The following is a 19442-nucleotide window of genomic DNA, read 5'->3' as shown; positions in this document are numbered from 1 at the left end:
CCACCTCTGCTTTCAAGAAGAATGAGAAGAGTTGCTAATGTAGGTCAAGAAGGTCAACACCAAAATACCTCCTTCTCAGCCTCTACACAAGCAGGCACTCAAGCTTACAACATGTCACACCCTGACAGTCTGCAAAAGGGGTTCTGAATTTGGCCTCAGTTCCTAGAAAAAGAAGAATTCCTACTCCTAGTCATTTCCTTTTGCTTTTCTAAATATCCACACAGCTACCACAAAAGTCCAACTGTAATATGAAGAAGTATTTTACTTTACTGATTTCAACAGGGACATCATTGTACTCCTGGGCTTGTTACGAGAAGTCCTGTAAGACACGTTTCTGACATAATAATTATGGAACTTGAAACCCTGTTCCAACAAGACCAGGGCTTTCATGCAGGCATTCCTGGTAGCTCTCAGACCACCAAAGCCCTTGACCCTATCAGACAATTGGTATTTGTCCTAGAAAGTCTTCAGCCTTTACTCTTTTCTTATGTAATTGTTTACAGTAAACCATATAGGAATTAGCCAGGTTGCTCTAATTAGCATTAACAGGGATGTTTCCTGTGAGCATAACATCACATGCTGACCTCAAATATTTCTAGAGCATCTAAAATACAGACTCTATTCGCTTAAACAGAACAAGCTGTATAAACCAAACAAAGGTAAACTTCAGAAGATTATCTCTTCCTCAGTAAAAAGGCAAGTAATGCTAAATTAATTAGGTATCTTTGACCACTTCCATTTTATTTCATTGTGAGCTAAATTAACTTGGTTATGAACAACTTAATACAAAGCTTCCCTGGCTCTGGAACTGCAGGAAAAGCTGTAACATCTCACATAATGATTTATATGCAATCTTGGCAGAGAACATCATCTTACAATACTAGTAATTTTAACATGGATTTTTGTCTATTCCCTTCAAAAGTCACTGTTGCTTTTGGATTTACCCATATTAGCATAATGCTTTGTCTAATCCAAATCAAAACAAAGGAAGCTGATTTCTGGTATGACTACCTATAGATGCTCATGGTGCCATCCATACTAGCTCACCCTTTATTTGGGATGACCCGAAAAAGCTAAGCTTCCTGCTTTTTTTCTTGAAATTCCTGCGGCCAACACAAACCTGCTGCTCCCACAAACTGTGATTAATGCTCTCATGCTAATTTTTTTTTTTTTTTCTGGTCAGTAAATAAACAATTTTCTGACAAGAGGAGGAAGTAGCACTTGAACAAGTGTGGCACCTGAGGCACAGAGAGGTGAAACAGTACTCAGCAGGGCTGGAACAGGATCTCCTGGTGCTGATGCCACTCATTAGTCCCTACCGCCATCGGCCATGCCTTTATTGTCTCTACCACAACTAAAGCCGTTTATTCATTTCCACATGCCTCTTTGTAGTTAGGATTGCAACTGACTCACAGAGAACATCAAAAACCGGTGGAAAACATCTCACATACAATCAGTTTTTTTGGCCAAACAAACCAGTATTAAAAGTGAACATGGTTAAACAAAAACAAGTTTTTTGCAGGACATCCTCCCAGAATGGGCATGGAGTTTAGGGCAGGTACCGCACCGTGGAAGGTACTGGGGTACTTGGTTCAGAAGCCCATGATTATTTCCCCACACACACCAAGCAGGCTTTTTCAAGAGGGGCAAAAAAAATCATTTTAGTCCAGGGTAATCAACGTTTCTTGTCTTTGAAAACCAAAAGGACGTGGGCAGAACAATTTAATCCTGCTTGTAGCAGCCCAGCACACAATGACATAGCATTTCTGTGAGGTGAGCGAAGCAGGATAATCTAACAGGTCATTGCCCTCCAAACTGTCTTGCTGCCTAAGTGATAGGACCAACCAACCTGATGCATACAAGTTCTGACAAAGGTCTAGCTGGAAACAGTTGTGAAAGGTGGGTGGAAAACAGTAGATACGTTACACTTTTGTGAGCTAGAATTACTGAGACGTGCTTGTTTTGTGTCAGGCTGTGCAAACAGTGGTGGAGTTAAGGAAGTTAAGAGCTTCCTTCCCACCATACTGGGGATGCAACGCCAGGACACAGGTGAGGTGACCGTGACAAACAACATTTTCTTCTCCGAGCAGCTGAGTCAACAAGTAAAAACAGGTAAATTCGCTAGAGCAGAAGATGAAATGAGGTATCATCTCAGTTCACTACATAAAACCATCTCATTAGCAGCTTTTGAAGAAAAGCTTAGGACTAGCCTAGACTAAGCTACTATTATTTTCTACGGAAACAGAGGTATTTGCATACTTTACTTCCTCTCTTTGCATTTGTATCTCTTTTATGCAAATAAGTGCTGAGTCAGACAGCGTTCTAACAGACAAAAATTACCAGGGGTCTCTCAGTTCCACAGGGTTTACCACAAACGAATCTGACTACATAATCAACAGTACAAGGCACAATTCATACAGGTATATGTACATAGACTATACGTGTACTACACATACAGCGCACATTGGAAAGGCAATATGCTAAGGAAAGCAACAGTTGTGAGCCCTTTGGAAGAAAAATAGAAAGTAAAACCAAACTGAAGATGAGAAAAAGAGATGGCATCGGATATAGCTTGGCAAGTTAGAGGATGGCTCTGTGAGGAAGACCTACAATGTGACATCACACTCGAAAGAGGAAGTTACTGAAGAGTAATGAGGAAAATAAGGGAGGAAAATGTGAACAAGCACTGGGAAAGAATTTCACAGGAAATACATGAGTCAAGATGGTACAGACTGGAAGGCAGCTGCATTGCAGCAGACAGGTATCAAAAACAGAGGAGGCATCAAAGACAAAACCTTCTCAGGACATAGCAGTGGTGAAGTGCTCTCACTTTAAAAGGAGAGTAAGTTACCAATCAGCATGCTGAATAAGCCGCAGTGCACAATTTTATCTGTTATTTGGTTTGTTTTCTGCAAGCACAACCAAAAAAGACAGCAAGACACCCTACCAAAGGATGTCCAAAACGGGCTTAACAGAGAAACAACCTTCAGACAGCAACAAGAGGTGAAGTCTTATCTCCGAGGAAGTCTTGAAAACAGAGAAACAATGGACTGGAAAAAGGTGGACAAGTACCATACACTGTGAGAGCCAAGCACTGCTCCTGTTCACAGCAGAAATCAAGGGATGGTGTAACTGTTAACAAGTGTAGAGGAAAAACATGGGCAACCATGACGCCACCTCCAGGAGTCCAGTCCACTTTACTCTTTCCCGTAAAGAGTGCTATGACACATCTGTTATTGTTACACCTGAGCACTTCACCTGTAAATTATATGGTCAAAACATCTGCAGGAAATACTGCAAAAATAAAAATATTTGGGGCCTCATTACTCACACGCTCACCACACGTAAATAAATGTGAATGCAACTTAATCGCCATCGGTGTTTGCCCTCCGGAACAGAACTAGGACTACCAAAGTGGATCCCCTGTTACTCTATCTCATGGTTACGCTGTATTCAGAGGCTCTCACATTAGCACTAAAAATGTGGAACAATGATTCTAACAATACACTGTTAATTCACTTTGTAGAATCCAACCCAAATTTCATTCCAAGCCTACTATAACTTTTCCGGCCCACCAGAGAGAGCACACCGTGTCCTGAGTGCCCAGTCGTGAAAGAAGCTGAGCAACTCTTCAACTTACATGAAAGTCAAACTGATCTGAAAACACAGCTGCTCATAAAATTCAACTAGCATGAGGATCTGGGGGGAGGGGGGAAGCAGCATTCGTGGTGATACCAACGTAGAGTCCCACAGAAACAATATGCTTTATAAAGCAAAAGCTGCAACCCAGGCTATCTTAATTATGAGATGTGTAAGTTTAGCCCCTTATTGTATAGCTTTGATTTTTCTCATTAGTCCTTTCCGCAGTAAAACACATGTTTATAATACAGAAAACAAAAGTAGTGCAGAGATAAATTAACGAAAAAAATCAGGAAAAGCATTATTTTCTGAATTATTTCCAATTTTCATACCTTTACACTCACAAAATGTCATAAATACTGCACACGCAGAATGCAATTGTTGAAGTAAACGGAATGCTATTTGAAGATTGTAGGATAACTTTTTGAAAGCACAAACTAATGACAAGAGAATGTATTTAATAGCTATGTTACGCAAAATATATATAAACACTTTATCTTAACATTTTTACTTTTTCCTGTGCTAGCCACCATTTTCCTTGCCAGTTTTGCTCAGTGCCAGACCGCTACTGTTTGCTTTTTTAAACATCCTTAGATCTTACAGCGAATTAGTAACTCTAAATTTACTATTCTCATTGACAAAATGATGAAAGGGTGGGAAGAGATCCAGAGAGTAACCAAGAAATTCTTACAGCTAGGAGCAGCTCAATTTCTTCCTCCTACTACATCATAAGTTTAAATACACATTGTCCAAGAGATATATGTCGATATTAAAAATACCTTACTGCCTGGTAGGACTAACTATAGAAAGGGGTTAATTTAAGATTTTCATGTTTTACAGTCAGTTAAACAATGAGTAATTAGCTTATTTGAATTATGTTTCAGTTTTAAAGTAAATTACGTATCTTTATTCACATTTCTGTAATTATTTGTTTTTAATCTTCTATTTAACCTCTTCAACAGTACCCACAACTCCCCTCATCTCTTGCGCTTGATGGAGAGTAAAAACTTTGACTTGTTCCTTCAGGAAATGGACGTTGGGTTTCAGATAATAATCCACTGGTATGCAACCATCCCAGAAGCAAAGCTGCCTAGATGCTGCAATACAAACCTTGACGTCACAGTTTAAACCAACTTCCCTGAAGAATTACTTTAAGACGCTGCCAGAGTTGTAGAATGGGCAGCAGGGAGTAGTAATGTCTTAAATTGAAAAAACGAAGATACAGCAGAGCATATAAACCAAAACCCAAACAGTATGCTCTTTTAAGTCATTTAGCCTAAATGAGTCAGCTTCACGAGGCTGAAAAAGCTCGTTAAGATGCAGGCTTCATTTCTGAGTTTGTGTCAGCAGATACATCGCTGTCCAGAGGAACAAGGTTTGGGCCTAAGTCCATAGCAGCTCTGTGCTGTCACACCCGCCTAGCTTTCAGTATCTGATTTAAAGCCAAATCGGGTATTTCTAAATTATAACGTGGTAGTGGTAGCATTAGATAAGGGAACTGTTGTGGGTTAACCCTTACTGATCTCAGGGCACGGCACTGCCCTCAAAGTGCAAGGACAAATGGACTCTCTTGACAGTGGTTTGAGAGTTTTCTTTTTTTCCAGGCCTTCCTATTAAGGTCAAGGACCATCCAGTGCTTCCAATGCCATGCCTTTAACTCAGATCAGAGGATTTTATACTGGTACAACTGAAAGATACTAAGCAATACGGAGCTGTAACAATAAGCCTATTGCATGAGTTTTAACTATTACGAACCTCATCTTTGTATTTGCCAGCTCCTGCTGTGCTTCTGCCTTACACAAATTCTTACTGCGCAGGCACCTTTATTCTTTGTTTGCCAAGACTCTGACAACTTCCATTCTGCATAATAAGGCTTAAAATATAATACCTCAAAGCTATCAAGGTGCTTTAACTTCAGTGTTCTCAAATTACTGCATATATAAAAATACCTTTAAAAACAGACCCCTTTCCCAAGGATTTGGTAGAGCTGAAAACACTCCCTCAGTAGTAGATATTCAGTGAAATACTACATCCTAAGAGTGCTTTTTCATTTACGCAGGACTGCTGTACAGCACCAGATGTAAGCACAGGTTAATTTTCAGGCATTCATTATTTCAAGCTCATTATTACTCTTTTTTCATCAGGTTTTACAGACCCAGTGAGAGCACGGTTAATACTATGCCCAAAGAGCATCAGAGACTGACGTTCTGACTCAGGTACAAAGTGGACAGCCGAAACACAAATTTCCCCATTGCTGTTGCGGCAACGTGCCTCAATCCTGGCAGACAGAAATCACCTCCATGGACCAGAGGGCTGTTCAGCTCCCATCTAATTCCAAATCTTTTTCCCACCTCAGCGCATGCTCATGCAGGCTGTGGTTTCCCTTCAGGCAGCAATTGTGACAAGGACCCTCAGGCCATGGGATTCTCAGTCCCAGCGCTGCGGCCAGCACACCCTCAGGGCCATGGTCCCCGACCCCGACTCAGGCCGCGCAGCATCTCCCCTTGCTCCTCTAAGTGAGATGATGTATACAGCCCTGCCTGGCCCCACCGCCATTGACACTGGCCGCAAATAAAGGCAGGCAGGAAAAAAAAGTCATGCACCAGTGGTTGTGTTTGGGAACATGTAACCAACTGTTATGGTTTGAGGAACCCACAACAATTTATTGCAATTTAGACAATTATTCTATCACCCGATGAACCCTCCCCACCTGGGAAGCGGAATCAGGAAAAAACAAGGAAACCTGGGGGTTGAAATATAAATAAATTTACTAGAATCAGACTAAATAATTAACATCAGTAATACTAAAGAATCAGTATTGATCCTGATACCAATATAAAATATACAAGGGTTACACTTGGCCAACTCTATCAGCAGGAAGCTGTGCACTCCCAGCAGTGGGCAGCAAATGTGGGACACTGCGAGCACTGTGGCTTCGGGAGGAAGGGAAGGGCTCAGGGGTCCCACACTGAGGCAAGAAGTTCTCAGGATCACAGCCATCACAGGAGAGGAAAAAAACCATTCCTCAGCAAACTTTCTAATTTATTTTGAATGTGATGTTCATGGTATGAAATAATCCTGTTGGCCAGCTTGGGTCAAGTGCCTGGGTGTCTCTGCTCCTCATCCCCGCACCTGGCCACCTCAAAAACACTGAGACCTTGAAACCCACATACCATAGCTGGCCATGAAATAAATATCTTCACAAATTCAAACACTAGAGTCTTCAAAAAGTACAGTTTTCCCAAGCATTAGAAGAAATGTTAGTGAAAAATAAAGTTACTAGAAATTAGTTCTGTGTCGCTCAAACCAGGACACTGATACAGGTGGTCGGACCCACGGCCACACCAGGTGAAGGCACATCAAAGTTGTTTTGCAGTCCTACCCAAAGACCCACCTGAAGGCACGGAGCCAAGGGAGGGCAGGGAGGGGGGCCGGACGCCCTGCTCCGACCTCCCGGGTGTTTTACCGGGAAACCACAGCGACCTTCTTCAACTCCCGCCCCGCCGCGCCCGGAGCCCACCGCCCCGCTGCGAAGCGCTACCGCGCAGGTGCCCGCCCGCCGCCTACCTGCTGTCCCCCGCCGCTCCGGGCGGCCGCCGGGCGCCTGCCGCACCGCCTGGCCCTTCCGCAGGCCGCTGCCCATGGCGCGGTTCCGCGCACCACCGCTCCGCGCCCGCGCAGCCGCCCCCTCCCCGGCGGCACCCCCTGGCGGCCGCGGCCGCCCGTTCCGCCGCCCACCTGCGCGCCCCCGGCCCGCCGTCGCGGTGGCAAAGCCAGCCCCGGGCGACCGAGCACCGGCCGGGGCGCTGCGGGGGCAGCGCTCGATGGAGCGGGGCCGGGGCGAGGGGCCGCTCCTCCCGGGCGAGGCGCAGGACGGCCGGGGAAGGAGCTGGCGGGTCCCAGCGCCGGGCGGACCTGCCTGGTCTGCCACCGGAGGGATGCTGGCGTTAGGAAAGCACCCAGGAGGTGTTCTAGAAATATGGTGTTTTCTCGCGATTAAGGGTTCATTCTAAGAAATCTTTATCTATAAAGAAGAGACCTTAACTGCGAAATGAGCTGTGTGAGGCAGAAAGTCTGATGAGGCTTATCACAGCGCTCCCTTCTGGGCTCTGGACATCATTTGTCATCATCATAGAATCATAGAATCGTCTAGGTTGGAAGGGACCTTTAAGATCATCGATCCAACCATCAACCCAACACTGCCAGAACCACCACTAAACCATGTCCCTAAGGACCATGTCCACCCGTCTTTCCAGGGATGGAAATTCCATCACTTCCCTGTGGTGGAACTTACCTGACAGTGCTGCCCAGGTCGTGGCCCCATTGTGGTGGCTTTCACACGAATGTGCGGCCAGAGGGCTGCCTGCCAACAAGGATTTCTGGCATAAACCAAGAAAACAGGCAGGGTAAGATGAAAGCCGTGACCCTATCAACCACCAGCGGACCTGCACAATGACACCTGCTGTTACCATCGGCTCCAGTTTGAGATTTCTTCATGAAAAGTGGAAACTTCTTCAACATGGCGATTGATCTGATCAGTGTTCTCACTTACGGCAAACAGGCAAATACTGTGACATTTGTTTGAAGGGTTTTAAAAAGATGCCAAACCAGCTCTTAATGGTTTTGATGGATGGATCTCCTTCTCAGTTGCACAGATTGACTGCTGGGCAAGCATCAAGGTTGCTGCAATGCCAGTGCAGTCCAGTTCCTAAGGAGACTGTTGGTTCGCCCTGTGGAACTGTGTAAATCACTCACGCCAAGTGTCTCCCAGCATGAAATATAAATGTCATGTCTGTTTATCCTATAACCCACTTCAGGGCTGTGATGATCTCACTAACGCTTTTAGTACCGGACCCCAAGCACATTGGCTGTTGGTGCTCTGCCACAGAAGTAACAATGAGGGCCGAAATAAAGGGAACAAAGAGAACGGGGTGATAACTTTGAGTCTTGAGGTTGAAGAGACATTGCCTCCCTGTCCTCAGCTTTTTTGCACGGTTCCTGTTTCTGGCGCTGTGGTACTCTTCCACTCAGCAGGGATATCTCCAGTGCCGTCAGCTGGAGTTTCTAATACCAAAAAAAACCCCTAGTACTAAACTTAAGACTATAAGTGGGAAAAAGTCTCTAAATTTACTGTGGGAATGATCACTGAGATTTTAGAAATTATGTCTTCCATATAGGTACCTATAATAGCAAAAATTATTACGATAATGAGGATAATAATGGTTATGGGCATTCAGGGATTATTATAGCTTCAGAAATAAAGTTATTAAAATAATTCGCTGAACAAGCTTAGGGAAGGAACTGTATTCCACGAAACTCCATCTCAATATTTTCATTAAACCGGGACTACCAGCTGGCAATTCACTCAATTTGAGAAAAATCAAGTTGAAAAAAACACCTTGGGGTGCTGTTATTGTCCTTGAAGTCCTTCATAATGTTTCATTTTGCCTATTGTTGTGCAATTATGTTCTAATCACATTTCCATTCATTAAGAAAATGTCTTATGTTGCTGTGGTGAAGATCCATTGAAGCAATGGAAGAAATGAAGTTCTATGTTTGAGATCTTTTGTAAGTTTGAAAAACAGTGCGTCCAAAAATCAGAATTATCCAAAATTACTTAAAAGTTTTAAGTAAGCATAGTAACCAAGGGGTCTGTCACTGCAGAACAGAACCTTGATGCTGCTCCTGAAGACCAGCATTCATTTTCACCTTCTTTACGCCAATCCTCCAAATCTGTTACTTCTTCCTATGGTTTTACTGGCTCACATCAGCTCTTACATTAGTTACTACAAGTCCTCACGAATTCTGCCTTCAGGCCATTCAACATACAGCCTGAGAACTTATGTTCCTTAACTCTTATTTTAATCAGACCACTCCTGCTCTTGGCTTCTTAAAAGACAACTCCTGTCTTGTTTTTCCACTGGCTTCACGGTTTCTCTTGAATCACAGGTTGTGATCAACTCCAAGGTCCTATAAAACTCTTTGCTTTTGGCTGATTTACCCTTACTATCTTGCCAGATCATCCTCTCTCCAGTCCTACCTACTTCTATAGGGACATGGTTTAGTGGTGGTTTTGGCAGTGTTAGGTTAATGATGATCTTAAAGGTCCCTTCCAACCTAAACGATTCTATGGTTCTATGATTCTTTACTTTGTTTGTGTGCTTATCCATTGAGGTCTTCTGTTTGCACTTACAGTGTTCCCCATGTTAAATCTGTTTCCTGGGCAGATCCAAAAAGTATCTGCCCTCTTTTTATTTAAATTTGGCCTAGCAATTACACTTTTTATGAGGCTTATGAAAAGCCAAGTACATCAGTTTATCTTATAATTCATTCTGAGGTGACTGAACTGCACACATGCATGAGGTCCAGTGTTGGACCACTGAAATATAAGCAGAACATGATGATACTAAGAATGGAAAGTGGAAGGAAGAGGATGGAAGAAAAATATTCCAGTTATTACTAATGTGATCTCCTGATGCCTTGTCTGTATGTTACACACTTTTTTGTCAGTCTTTGCCTTTCTCTCTCTGTTTAGACTCTTTGGGAGAGAGACTTTATCTTCCTCTGCGTTTAGAAAACACTTGACATTTCAATTTCTACTGCTGTCCTCTTCATAAATAATCTTCATGCTGTCCTTTTCCAGTAGCAAGGACACATACAGGAGAGCAGTCTTCAGGATCATAAAACTGAAAGACACCCTGGATCCTGTAATATTTCCTTGACACAGACATCAAATTAAACCCCTGCTGGAGTCAGAGATAAGTGTGCCTATTTCAGTCTGATTCCAAAGCACTGATTTAAATATGCTTTGCTTTGTCTGTTTGTCTGTTAGTTCCATCTACATTAAAATTTTGGGCAGATCCACAAAACTCCTGTGTTAAGAAGCAGGACAGCAAAGACTGTCTCATTAGAAATATCTGTAGAACAAAGGAAAGTCTTGAAAATCTGTCCTGGTTTGCATCCTGTTTTCAGTATTGGACCATTAGAAGGTATAGACTGCATAAGGTACCAGTGTTGGGATTAAAAGATCAGCTATGATAAATTCAATTAATGTGTAAAAAGTCTATAAAATACTTAAATTATTAATAAAAATAGTAATTGCATAAAGATATTAACCGATAGTGTTCTTTATAAAGATGTATAAGGTGTCTTAATGTAAGATGTTTTACTCTGTCTTGAAATCTCAATAGAGATATTTTATAGCAACCATATGCATGATTGCTGCTGAAGAACCCTGTAACAGAGCTGCGATAATTTCAATGGTACGTCAATGGGACGAGTCCCTTAGTTGTTTTTGAGATAACTGATTCCAGGCTCCCTGTGGCTATTATAATAGTGATCATCAAAACAATATTAGAATTTCTGTCCCCACAAAGATTTCTATATATTCCTTCTATATATAAACCGGGAGGAAGGCTGTCTCAGTAAGCGAAGAGGCCACAGTGCCACCTTCTTATAAAATACAGAATCACCTAAATATTAGCATTATTAGAGCTGACACAGTCCTTGCATTTTCACAATATTAATGTCATTGAACTACCACCAGTCATTTTTGCAAGCTTAGATTCATCCTACCTGACGTCAACCACGTAAAAGTTTGGCCTCTCGTGTAAGCTCTTGATCTAAGCTCTGTCTGTAGCCAACAGAGAAAGACAGGCATGTCTAGATGGTAACTCATCCTTCCAAAGACAGGCACTTCTGAAGAGTGAGCCTATCCCTAGTTCTTAGTTTGGACAAATTCAAGTGAGAAGAAATCCAGCTTTCATGCTCAAGTTGACAGAAGAAATCTGTGTCTCTACCTGCAAATGTGACAGTGTCTCTCAGCATCTTAGTGATAGTTAAGGGGCACAGTTAAGATGTGCCCAGTGCAACAGATTCTAAGAGAGCAATTTCAGTGCTTGTCAGGCCACACCTGGAATACTGTGCTCAGTTTTGGTCCCCTCTACACAAAAAAGATGTGGACAGGCTGGAGAAGGTCCAGAGAAGGGCCACAAAGATGAATAAAGAACTGGGAAACCTGCCATATGAGAAAAGGCTGAGAGAAATGGGTTTGTGCAGCCCTTAGAAAAGAAAGCTCAGGGGAGACTTTATTACCATGTTCCAGTATTTAAAGGGTGGCTACAAAGAAGATGGAAACTCCCTTTTTACAAGGAGTCATATGGAAAAGATGTGCAGTAATGGGTACAAGTTAATCCTCGGGAGATTCCAATTGGACACAAGAAGAAAATTTTTCACCATGAGAACAAACAGCCATTGGAATAATCTCCCCAGGGAAGTGGCAGATTCCCCAACATTGGACACTTCTAAGACTCAGCTGGACAGGGTGCTGGGCCATCTTGCCTAGACCATGCTTTTGCCAAGATAGGTTGGACCAGATGATCCTTGAGGTCCCTTCCCACCTGGTATTCTATGATTCTATGAATTTTGTTTTAGTGATGCCGCTGACACAGTGGTAATGTATGCAGGCCTTTGAATCAGTGCAGTTTGGAATCCCATATAATCACTTCTGCAGGAAGGAAACTACAAATACTGACAAGTGCCACCAGCCTCTGGAAACCTCTGATACTTCCAGGAAAGTCCTGAATTCCTCCAGTCACGCAGAGCAAAACTAAGTGATCAAATCTATTATCCTTGTGCAATTCATAGTGACGAAGGATGAGGAGAAGGCTGAGGTACTTAATGCCTTCTATGCTTCAGTCTTTAGTAGTAGAGTTAGTTGTTCCCTGAGTACCCAGACCCCTGAGCTAGTAGATAGGGGCGGGGAGCGGAACGAAGCCCCCATAATCCAAAGGGAGATGGCAAGGGTCCTGCTCCAACACCTGGACATACACAAGTCTATGGGGCTGGATGGGATCCACCCGAGGGTACTGAGGGAGCTGGCGGAAGTGCTCACCAAGCCACTTTCCATCATTTATCAGCAGTTCTGGCAAACTGGGGAGGTCCCAGTTGACTAGCAAATGTGATGCCCATCTACAAGAAGGGCTGGAAGGATGATCCGGGGAACTACAGGCCTGTCAGTCTGACCTTGGTGCCTGGGAAGGTCATGAAACAGATCATCCTGAATGCCATTATGCAGCACATGAAGGACAACCAGGCAATCAGGCCCAGTCAGCATGGGTTCATGAAAGGCAGGTACTGCTTGACAAACCTGATCTTCTATGACAAAGCGACCCGCTCGGTGGACGAGGGAAAGGCTGTGCATGTTTTTTAACTGGACTTTAGTAAGGCCCTTCATAACAGTTTCCCACAGCATCCTCCCGGAGAAACTGGCTGCCCATGGCTTGGACAGGAGTACTCTATGCTGGTTTAAAAATCTGGCTGGAGGGCCGCGCCCAGAGTGTGGTAGTGAATGGAGTTAAATCCAGTTGGTGGCCAGTCACAAGTGGTGTTCCCCAGGGCTCAGTATTGGGGCCGGTTCTCTTTAATATCTTTATCAATGATCTGGATGAGGGAATTGAGTGCACTCTCAGTAAGTTTGCAGATGACACCAAGTTAGGTGGGAGTATCAACCTGCTTGAGGGTAGAAAGGCTTTGCAGAGGGATCTGGACAGGCTGGATCGATGGGCTGAGGCCAAAGATATGAGATTTAACAAGTCCAAGTGCCAGGTCCTGCATTTAGGTCACAGCAACCCCATGCAATGCTACAGGCTTGGGGAAGAGTGGCTGGAAAGCTGCCTAGCAGAAAAGAACCTGGGGGTGTTCAGTCAACTGCCGTCTGAATATGAGCCAGCAGTGTGCTCAGGTGGCCAAGGCGGCCAACAGCATCCTGGCCTGTATCAGGAACAGTGTGGTGAGTAGGACTAGGGAAGTGATCATCCCCCTGTACTCGGCACTGGTGAGGCCCCACCTTGAGTAGTGTGTCCAGTTTTGGGCCCCTCACCACAAAAAAAGACATTGAGGTGCTGGAGTGGGTCCAGAGAAGGGCAATGAAGCTGGTGAGGGGTCTGGAGAATAAGTCTTATGAGGAGCGGCTGAGGGAGCTGGGATTGTTTAACCTGGAGAAAAGGAGGCTGAGGAGAGACCTTATCACTCTCTACAGCTACCTGAAAGGAGGTTGTAGAGAGGTGGGGGTCGGTCTCTTCTCCCAAGTAACAGGCAATAGGACAAGAGGAAACGGCCTCAAGTTGCGCCAGGGGAGGTTTAGACTGGATATTATAAAAAATTTTTACACTGAAAGGGTTATTAAGCATTGGAACAGGCTGTTCAGGGAGGTGGTTGAGGCAACATCCCTGGAGGTTTTTAAAAGACAGGTAGACATAGTGCTTAGAGATATGGTTTAGTGATGGTTTTTGTCAGAGTTGGGTTGATGGTTGGACTAGATGATCTGAAAGGTCCCTTCCAACCCAGGCAATTCTATGATTCCATGATCCTAATTCAACCATATGGACAAAATGTGAGAACATAGGCTTTATGAAAAGAAATTCTCATGATACAGAGCAAAACTTAGTTTTGCAGTTCTCCACAGCCCCTACTCCATAAGTCCAGTATATCACCACTGACAGTCTCAGGGCTTTCATAACTGTAAATCTGTAAGCAGAACTGAACTGGGCAATAGTCCATATTTCCTCACTTCCCATCTTCATCTGACCTGCCTTCTGTGCTCCCTCTGCAGTACCCAAAACAGAGCTGTAATGAAACCCAGCTTCCCCACCCATGGGAGATGTAGGATTTCACCGCATAGCCATTAAGCAGTTGCTTGTCCTCTTGCACAGTAGAATTAAATAAGACATCTTTCACCATATGTATGCTCCTGAGAAATTTCAATCCCACATGTAGCTGATAATAAGGAGAAAACCCAAAACACATAACCATAGAATGCGGCTGAATGCAGATGATAACAAATAAATCCATGTGAACGACACTTGCAAATGTGTCATAGATTTACCTACAAAAAATTAACTTAAAATTTTACTAAAGCTACTTAAGTTTTTCATTTTATACTTTGTATTTCTTGTCATAAGGTTTGAAAAAGCTAAATGATGTCATCCTTTTCTATTTAAAATAAGCATTGATTTTTTTCCCCTGTGTTTCAAAAAGAGCCAAAACCAACGCAAATGTTTTTATCCAGGAGGCTGTAATGGCACAACTGCAAAGGAAGGCTCCCGTCAGATTGCATCTCAAAACTGTGTCATCGCTTTGTTGAAAACAAAGCAGAGAAGATATTGTTACAGTTTCACCTCCAACTGTTGCTGTATTATTCATGGACAAGTTAGAGGCTTTTGCCAAGATCTCTTCTAATCTTTCAAATGGTTCTGTCTGGACCATCATTTTGCACGTGTACTTTCAAGTTCTTTGTTGCCCTTGTGGAATGTTTATACTTGATGTTTCAGACATGTTTAAACACCTAAATTACCTGATTACAAGTCAGTTCTGCTCCAGGTACATTTCAAAGGGATTGCTGCTAGCCACGTTTAACCCCACCTGGCTGAGACTAACTAGCACATCTAAACTTCAAGTGGTATCGTTGGATCTACTTGCTTGACTACCCGTTCCCCTGGTGAAAACAATAAGTTGATTTTTCTTTTATCTGAAGGAACAAGACTTATGCATTCATGTAATGCCTATCTGTCTTAGCTCCCCCAATAGCTTTTGAAATGTTGGTCAATTTTAATCAAATTTACTTAGTGGGATATGTCTCAACATCCCACATTTCTGTATGTCTTGTGAAAGAAAGGCAGTTGAGCAGTGGCGAGGAAAAGGCTCAAAAATTAGCTCAGCTCTTATTAAAGATTGCATACAGGAGCTCAGTCTCAAGAAGTCTTCAGGAAATGGCTTAACTTGTCATGTGCTACCTGTGGTACTCCTACCTCTCCTGTTCTCCTGGTATCTAAATCATTCACAGCTCAGCTCAAAGTAGTAAAGTAATATTGCTACTGAATCAGCAGATGGGGAACTGAGGCACAATATGATTAAAATTCAGACTTTCAAAGCTATTTATGCACCTCTCAATTGAAATTGAAATCTGATGGCCTGGATTTACAGTAATTTGCCCAAGGTCATACAAGAAGTGTGCAATAGACCTGGGAATTGAATCCAAGCTTGCACCTTGCTCTTTGGACCATAATTCCCAAAGGAGATGTAGTAATTTCAGAATCACACTCTGCGCAGCCCCCTCTCTGGCTGGATACCAGCCTGCTGTGAATAAATACATCCTATGGTCCTCATGGTGTGGATGCCAAAGCTGGCTACTATTATAGCTCTGCCTCTTAAGTGTACTGTCACTGCACGGACCCTATACATGACTCCCTTTAAGCGCTGTGGGACCACACAGCATGAAGGCCAATGAAAAATGGAAAACTGGAAAAAAGAAAAATGTCCTGAACTTCAATTAATTCCATCTGATCTCATCCTACTGTGACTTGGTTAATTACCTGTAGATAATTTCTTCTGGATTTCCGCATTCAATCTTTTTTCACATAATGTTGCCTGGCTCTGCAGCATCTTCCAAGTATCTTTTAATTAGGATTGTCTAATACAAATAAGAATACTCTAATCTACAAAAAAAAAAAAAAGATATCAAGCATTAGAAAGATCACTGTTAAAAATTAAAATACATTCCCGAAGGACCATAGAGTTCATAGTTTGACAACAGATCTATTTCCAGTCTGTTATGCTCAGAATTTCACAGTAATGAGAACTCTGAAGAATGTTAGATGAACCCCTCACTACCTTCCAGTGCTATTTCTACAAAAATTGTAATTTCTTATTTCAAACACATACTTTTCCAAATGACAGAGTCCAGACCACAAGTAAGGCACATTTTGGAGCAGGATGATACATCTGTTCTGGTTTAAAGAAGCGTACTTGCTCACCTTTGACAGCTTTCATAGCTAACACCTACTAAATAGAACAGAAGATATCTGAAGATTTTGATTTCCTTACCGAAAATTTCAGACACAAAATGACAACCTCACCAAACAGATAGCAACCTCACGAAACTCTCTTACATCTTGCTGCAGTTAACTCCAGCTGCTCTTGAATGTTCTTCCCCTCTTTTTGCATAGACAGAATTTGAGCTGATTTACAAGGAGAGGTAAATGGGGTACAGAATATGAGGAACACACTGCAGACTGAAGAAATTACACGTGAACCCAGAGAATATAAAATCTGAATGACATGATGGGAAATTTCAGACTGTAACTGATAAGCAGCTAGATAACAAAGCAACAAGCATTATACTAGATGATTTATCAACGCTCACACAAGACGCCGCTGATATTATACAGAGGGGAGACGCAGATCAGACATGTTGAAATACACCTTTTCAGGATATATGGTATGAGTAGAACACGTGGTGCTGCAAATACATAGAGCTTGAGGATGTCCTTAGCATACGGATAAAAAAATAAACTAATTAAAGACTGCAGGATAAATGTGTGACAGAAATTGTTACTAATGGAGGAACACAAGTTAAAACGTATGTAATGGGGAATGCTGGCTTGGATTCCCTGGCTTCAGTTGGCTGACAAGTTTAACCACTGAGCGCTGTTCTGTCACCAGTAACGGTGAACACTTGTTCCCAATGTGCTATCTTAAAGAAAAGTGTTGAGTAAAATAAGTGGACAAGTAGTTTTTCCATCAAGACAACACTGATAAATGCCAGCAAAAACACATCAGGAGAAACAATTAGCATTTTTGTTTCGAATTTGAAAAATATGCAGTAGAAAGATTTGAGAACCAGGCTTGAAAGCATGGAAAGTTTCAAAATATCGACTAGCTGCTCAAAAAAGAGCATTACCTGCTCTGTGCCGTGAAGAACCTGCACACTGGTCGGCGTTCATCTTTCTACTCACTTGTGAAATTCTGGGCTGAGATGAGATAATCCATCCAAAGATCTTAAAACTGCACAGCAAGATGAATAGTGTATTGTCATGGTATTATATTTAGTGAACACAAGCTATAAAATAGTTAAAGGGGAAAATGCATTCCCTAAGGTCCCAAAGTTAGTGAATGTTCTTGCATTACTTTACATCTTCCAGGCATTTCCAAAAAATTAACTAATTACTGTTCACAGGACCCAGGAGGCAGAATCAAGCCGCATATAACATTTGCAGTAAAAACCTGAGGCCATGCAAAATTTGTCTCATTTGATGTATCAGTTTAAACTCAAACCAGTCCAAATGCGTGAACATTTTGAGTGAATCTGAAATCTTTATCACGGAATCACGGAATCTTCAGAGTTGGAAGGGACCTCTAGAGATCATCTAGTCCAACTCCCCTGCTAGAGCAGGATTGCCTAAAGCACATCCCTCAGGGCTGCATCCAGGCGGGTCTTGAAAATCTCCAGAGAAGGGGACTCCACAACCTCCCTGGGCAGCCTGTTCCAGTGCTCTGTCACCCTCACTGTAAAGAAGTTTTTCCGTGTATTTGAACGGAACTTCCTATGTTCTAGCTTGTGCCCATTGCCCCTTGTCCTGTCACTGGGAACCATTGAAAAGAGCCTGGCTCCGTCCTCCTTAAACCCACCCTTTAGGTACTTGTAAACATTAATCAGGTCCCCCCTCAACCTTCTCTTCTCCAGGCTAAAGAGTCCCAACTCTTTCAGCCTTTCCCCATAAGGGAGGTGCTCCAGTCCCATAATCATCTTGGTTGCCCTTCGCTGGACTCGCTCCAGTAGTTCCCTGTCCCTCTTGAACTGGGGAGCCCAAAACTGGACACAATACTCCAGTTGTGGCCTCACCAGTGCAGAGTAGAGGGGGAGAATGACCTCCCTCGACCTACTGGCCACAGTCTTCCCTATGCAGCCCAGGATGCCATTGGCCTTCTTGGCGACAAGGGCACACTGCTGACTCATGGATAATTTGCTGTCTACTAGGACCCCCAGGTCCTTCTCCTCAGAGCTGCTTCCCAGCATGTCCGCCCCTAACCTATACTGGTGCTTAGCATTCTTCCTTCCCAGGTGCAGGACCTTACACTTGCTTTTGTTGAACCTCATTAGGTTCTTCTCTGCCCAGCTCTCCAGCCTGTCCAGGTCACGCTGGATGGCAGCACGGCCCTCTGGAGTGTCGGCCACCCCTCCCAGCTTGGTATCATCAGCAAACTTGCTGAGGATACACTCTGTCCCCTCATCTAGGTCATTAATGAATATATTGAACAAAATTGGACCAAGTATTGACCCCTGAGGGACACCACTGGTTACAGGATGATATATGATTTATATATGATTTATATATGATTTATGATATATGGAAACATATGAAACTAATGTTGTTACGTGAAACCAAGTCGAAATGTGTAAGGTTTATTGAGTTTTGCTTTGTTTAAATCCAAATGCCAGAAGAAAGCTAGGAGAGGAATATACTGTATTTATTAGGTGTTGACCAGAAGAATGCTAGCAGAGGCCATTGTGAAACATGAGTTTCATACCCTTTTAGGTAAAATACTTAAGACCCTCAAGTAATGAATAATGACTATAGGTTATTAAGAACTGCACAAAACAAAATTATTCTTGTTACCTCCATTGTGGAGATTGCACATACACGTCTCGATGGCAGGTGTGTGGAACATCTTTGGCTGCCTTCGCCTACAAGAAAAATCCCTCTCCAATTCTAGTGAATGGCAGGATTGGTGGATTATGAAGTGTTTCATATAAATGCTTCATAAGAGAGGTTTGTAAATCTCAGTGAAGTCAGTCCAACTATCATCTTCACCCATAAGCCCATATTTTTTCTGAACAAGGCCTGGAAGTGGAAGGAAAATGCTCTTTAGGCCCCATATCACGAAGGGGAAATAATCCTTTCAGGTTTGCAGTGAGATTTTGTTTCTGCAGTGGGAAGGGGGAACACAGAACCGCAGATCCTGTC

At 43.0% G+C, this 19442-nt stretch overlaps 1 protein-coding gene across 1 annotated transcript in view; it reads right to left on the bottom strand.

Annotated features, from left to right (window-relative positions):
• The window catches only part of TXNRD1 (thioredoxin reductase 1), a 41741-nt gene extending 34444 nt beyond the window's left edge, over positions 1–7297 (bottom strand). Inside the window, exon 1 of the mRNA XM_054222269.1 lies at positions 7207–7297. Coding sequence (XP_054078244.1) covers positions 7207–7282 — 76 coding nt within the window. The 5' untranslated portion in view covers positions 7283–7297. The remainder of the gene's footprint in view (positions 1–7206) is intronic.
• Positions 7298–19442: the final 12145 nt, after the last annotated feature.

The sequence above is a fragment of the Rissa tridactyla genome, chromosome 1 (genome assembly GCF_028500815.1).
Source record: "Rissa tridactyla isolate bRisTri1 chromosome 1, bRisTri1.patW.cur.20221130, whole genome shotgun sequence".
Classification (NCBI taxonomy): domain Eukaryota; kingdom Metazoa; phylum Chordata; class Aves; order Charadriiformes; family Laridae; genus Rissa; species Rissa tridactyla.
Note: the sequence above shows the minus strand (reverse complement) of the source record. Positions and strands in the feature narration are given on the sequence as shown.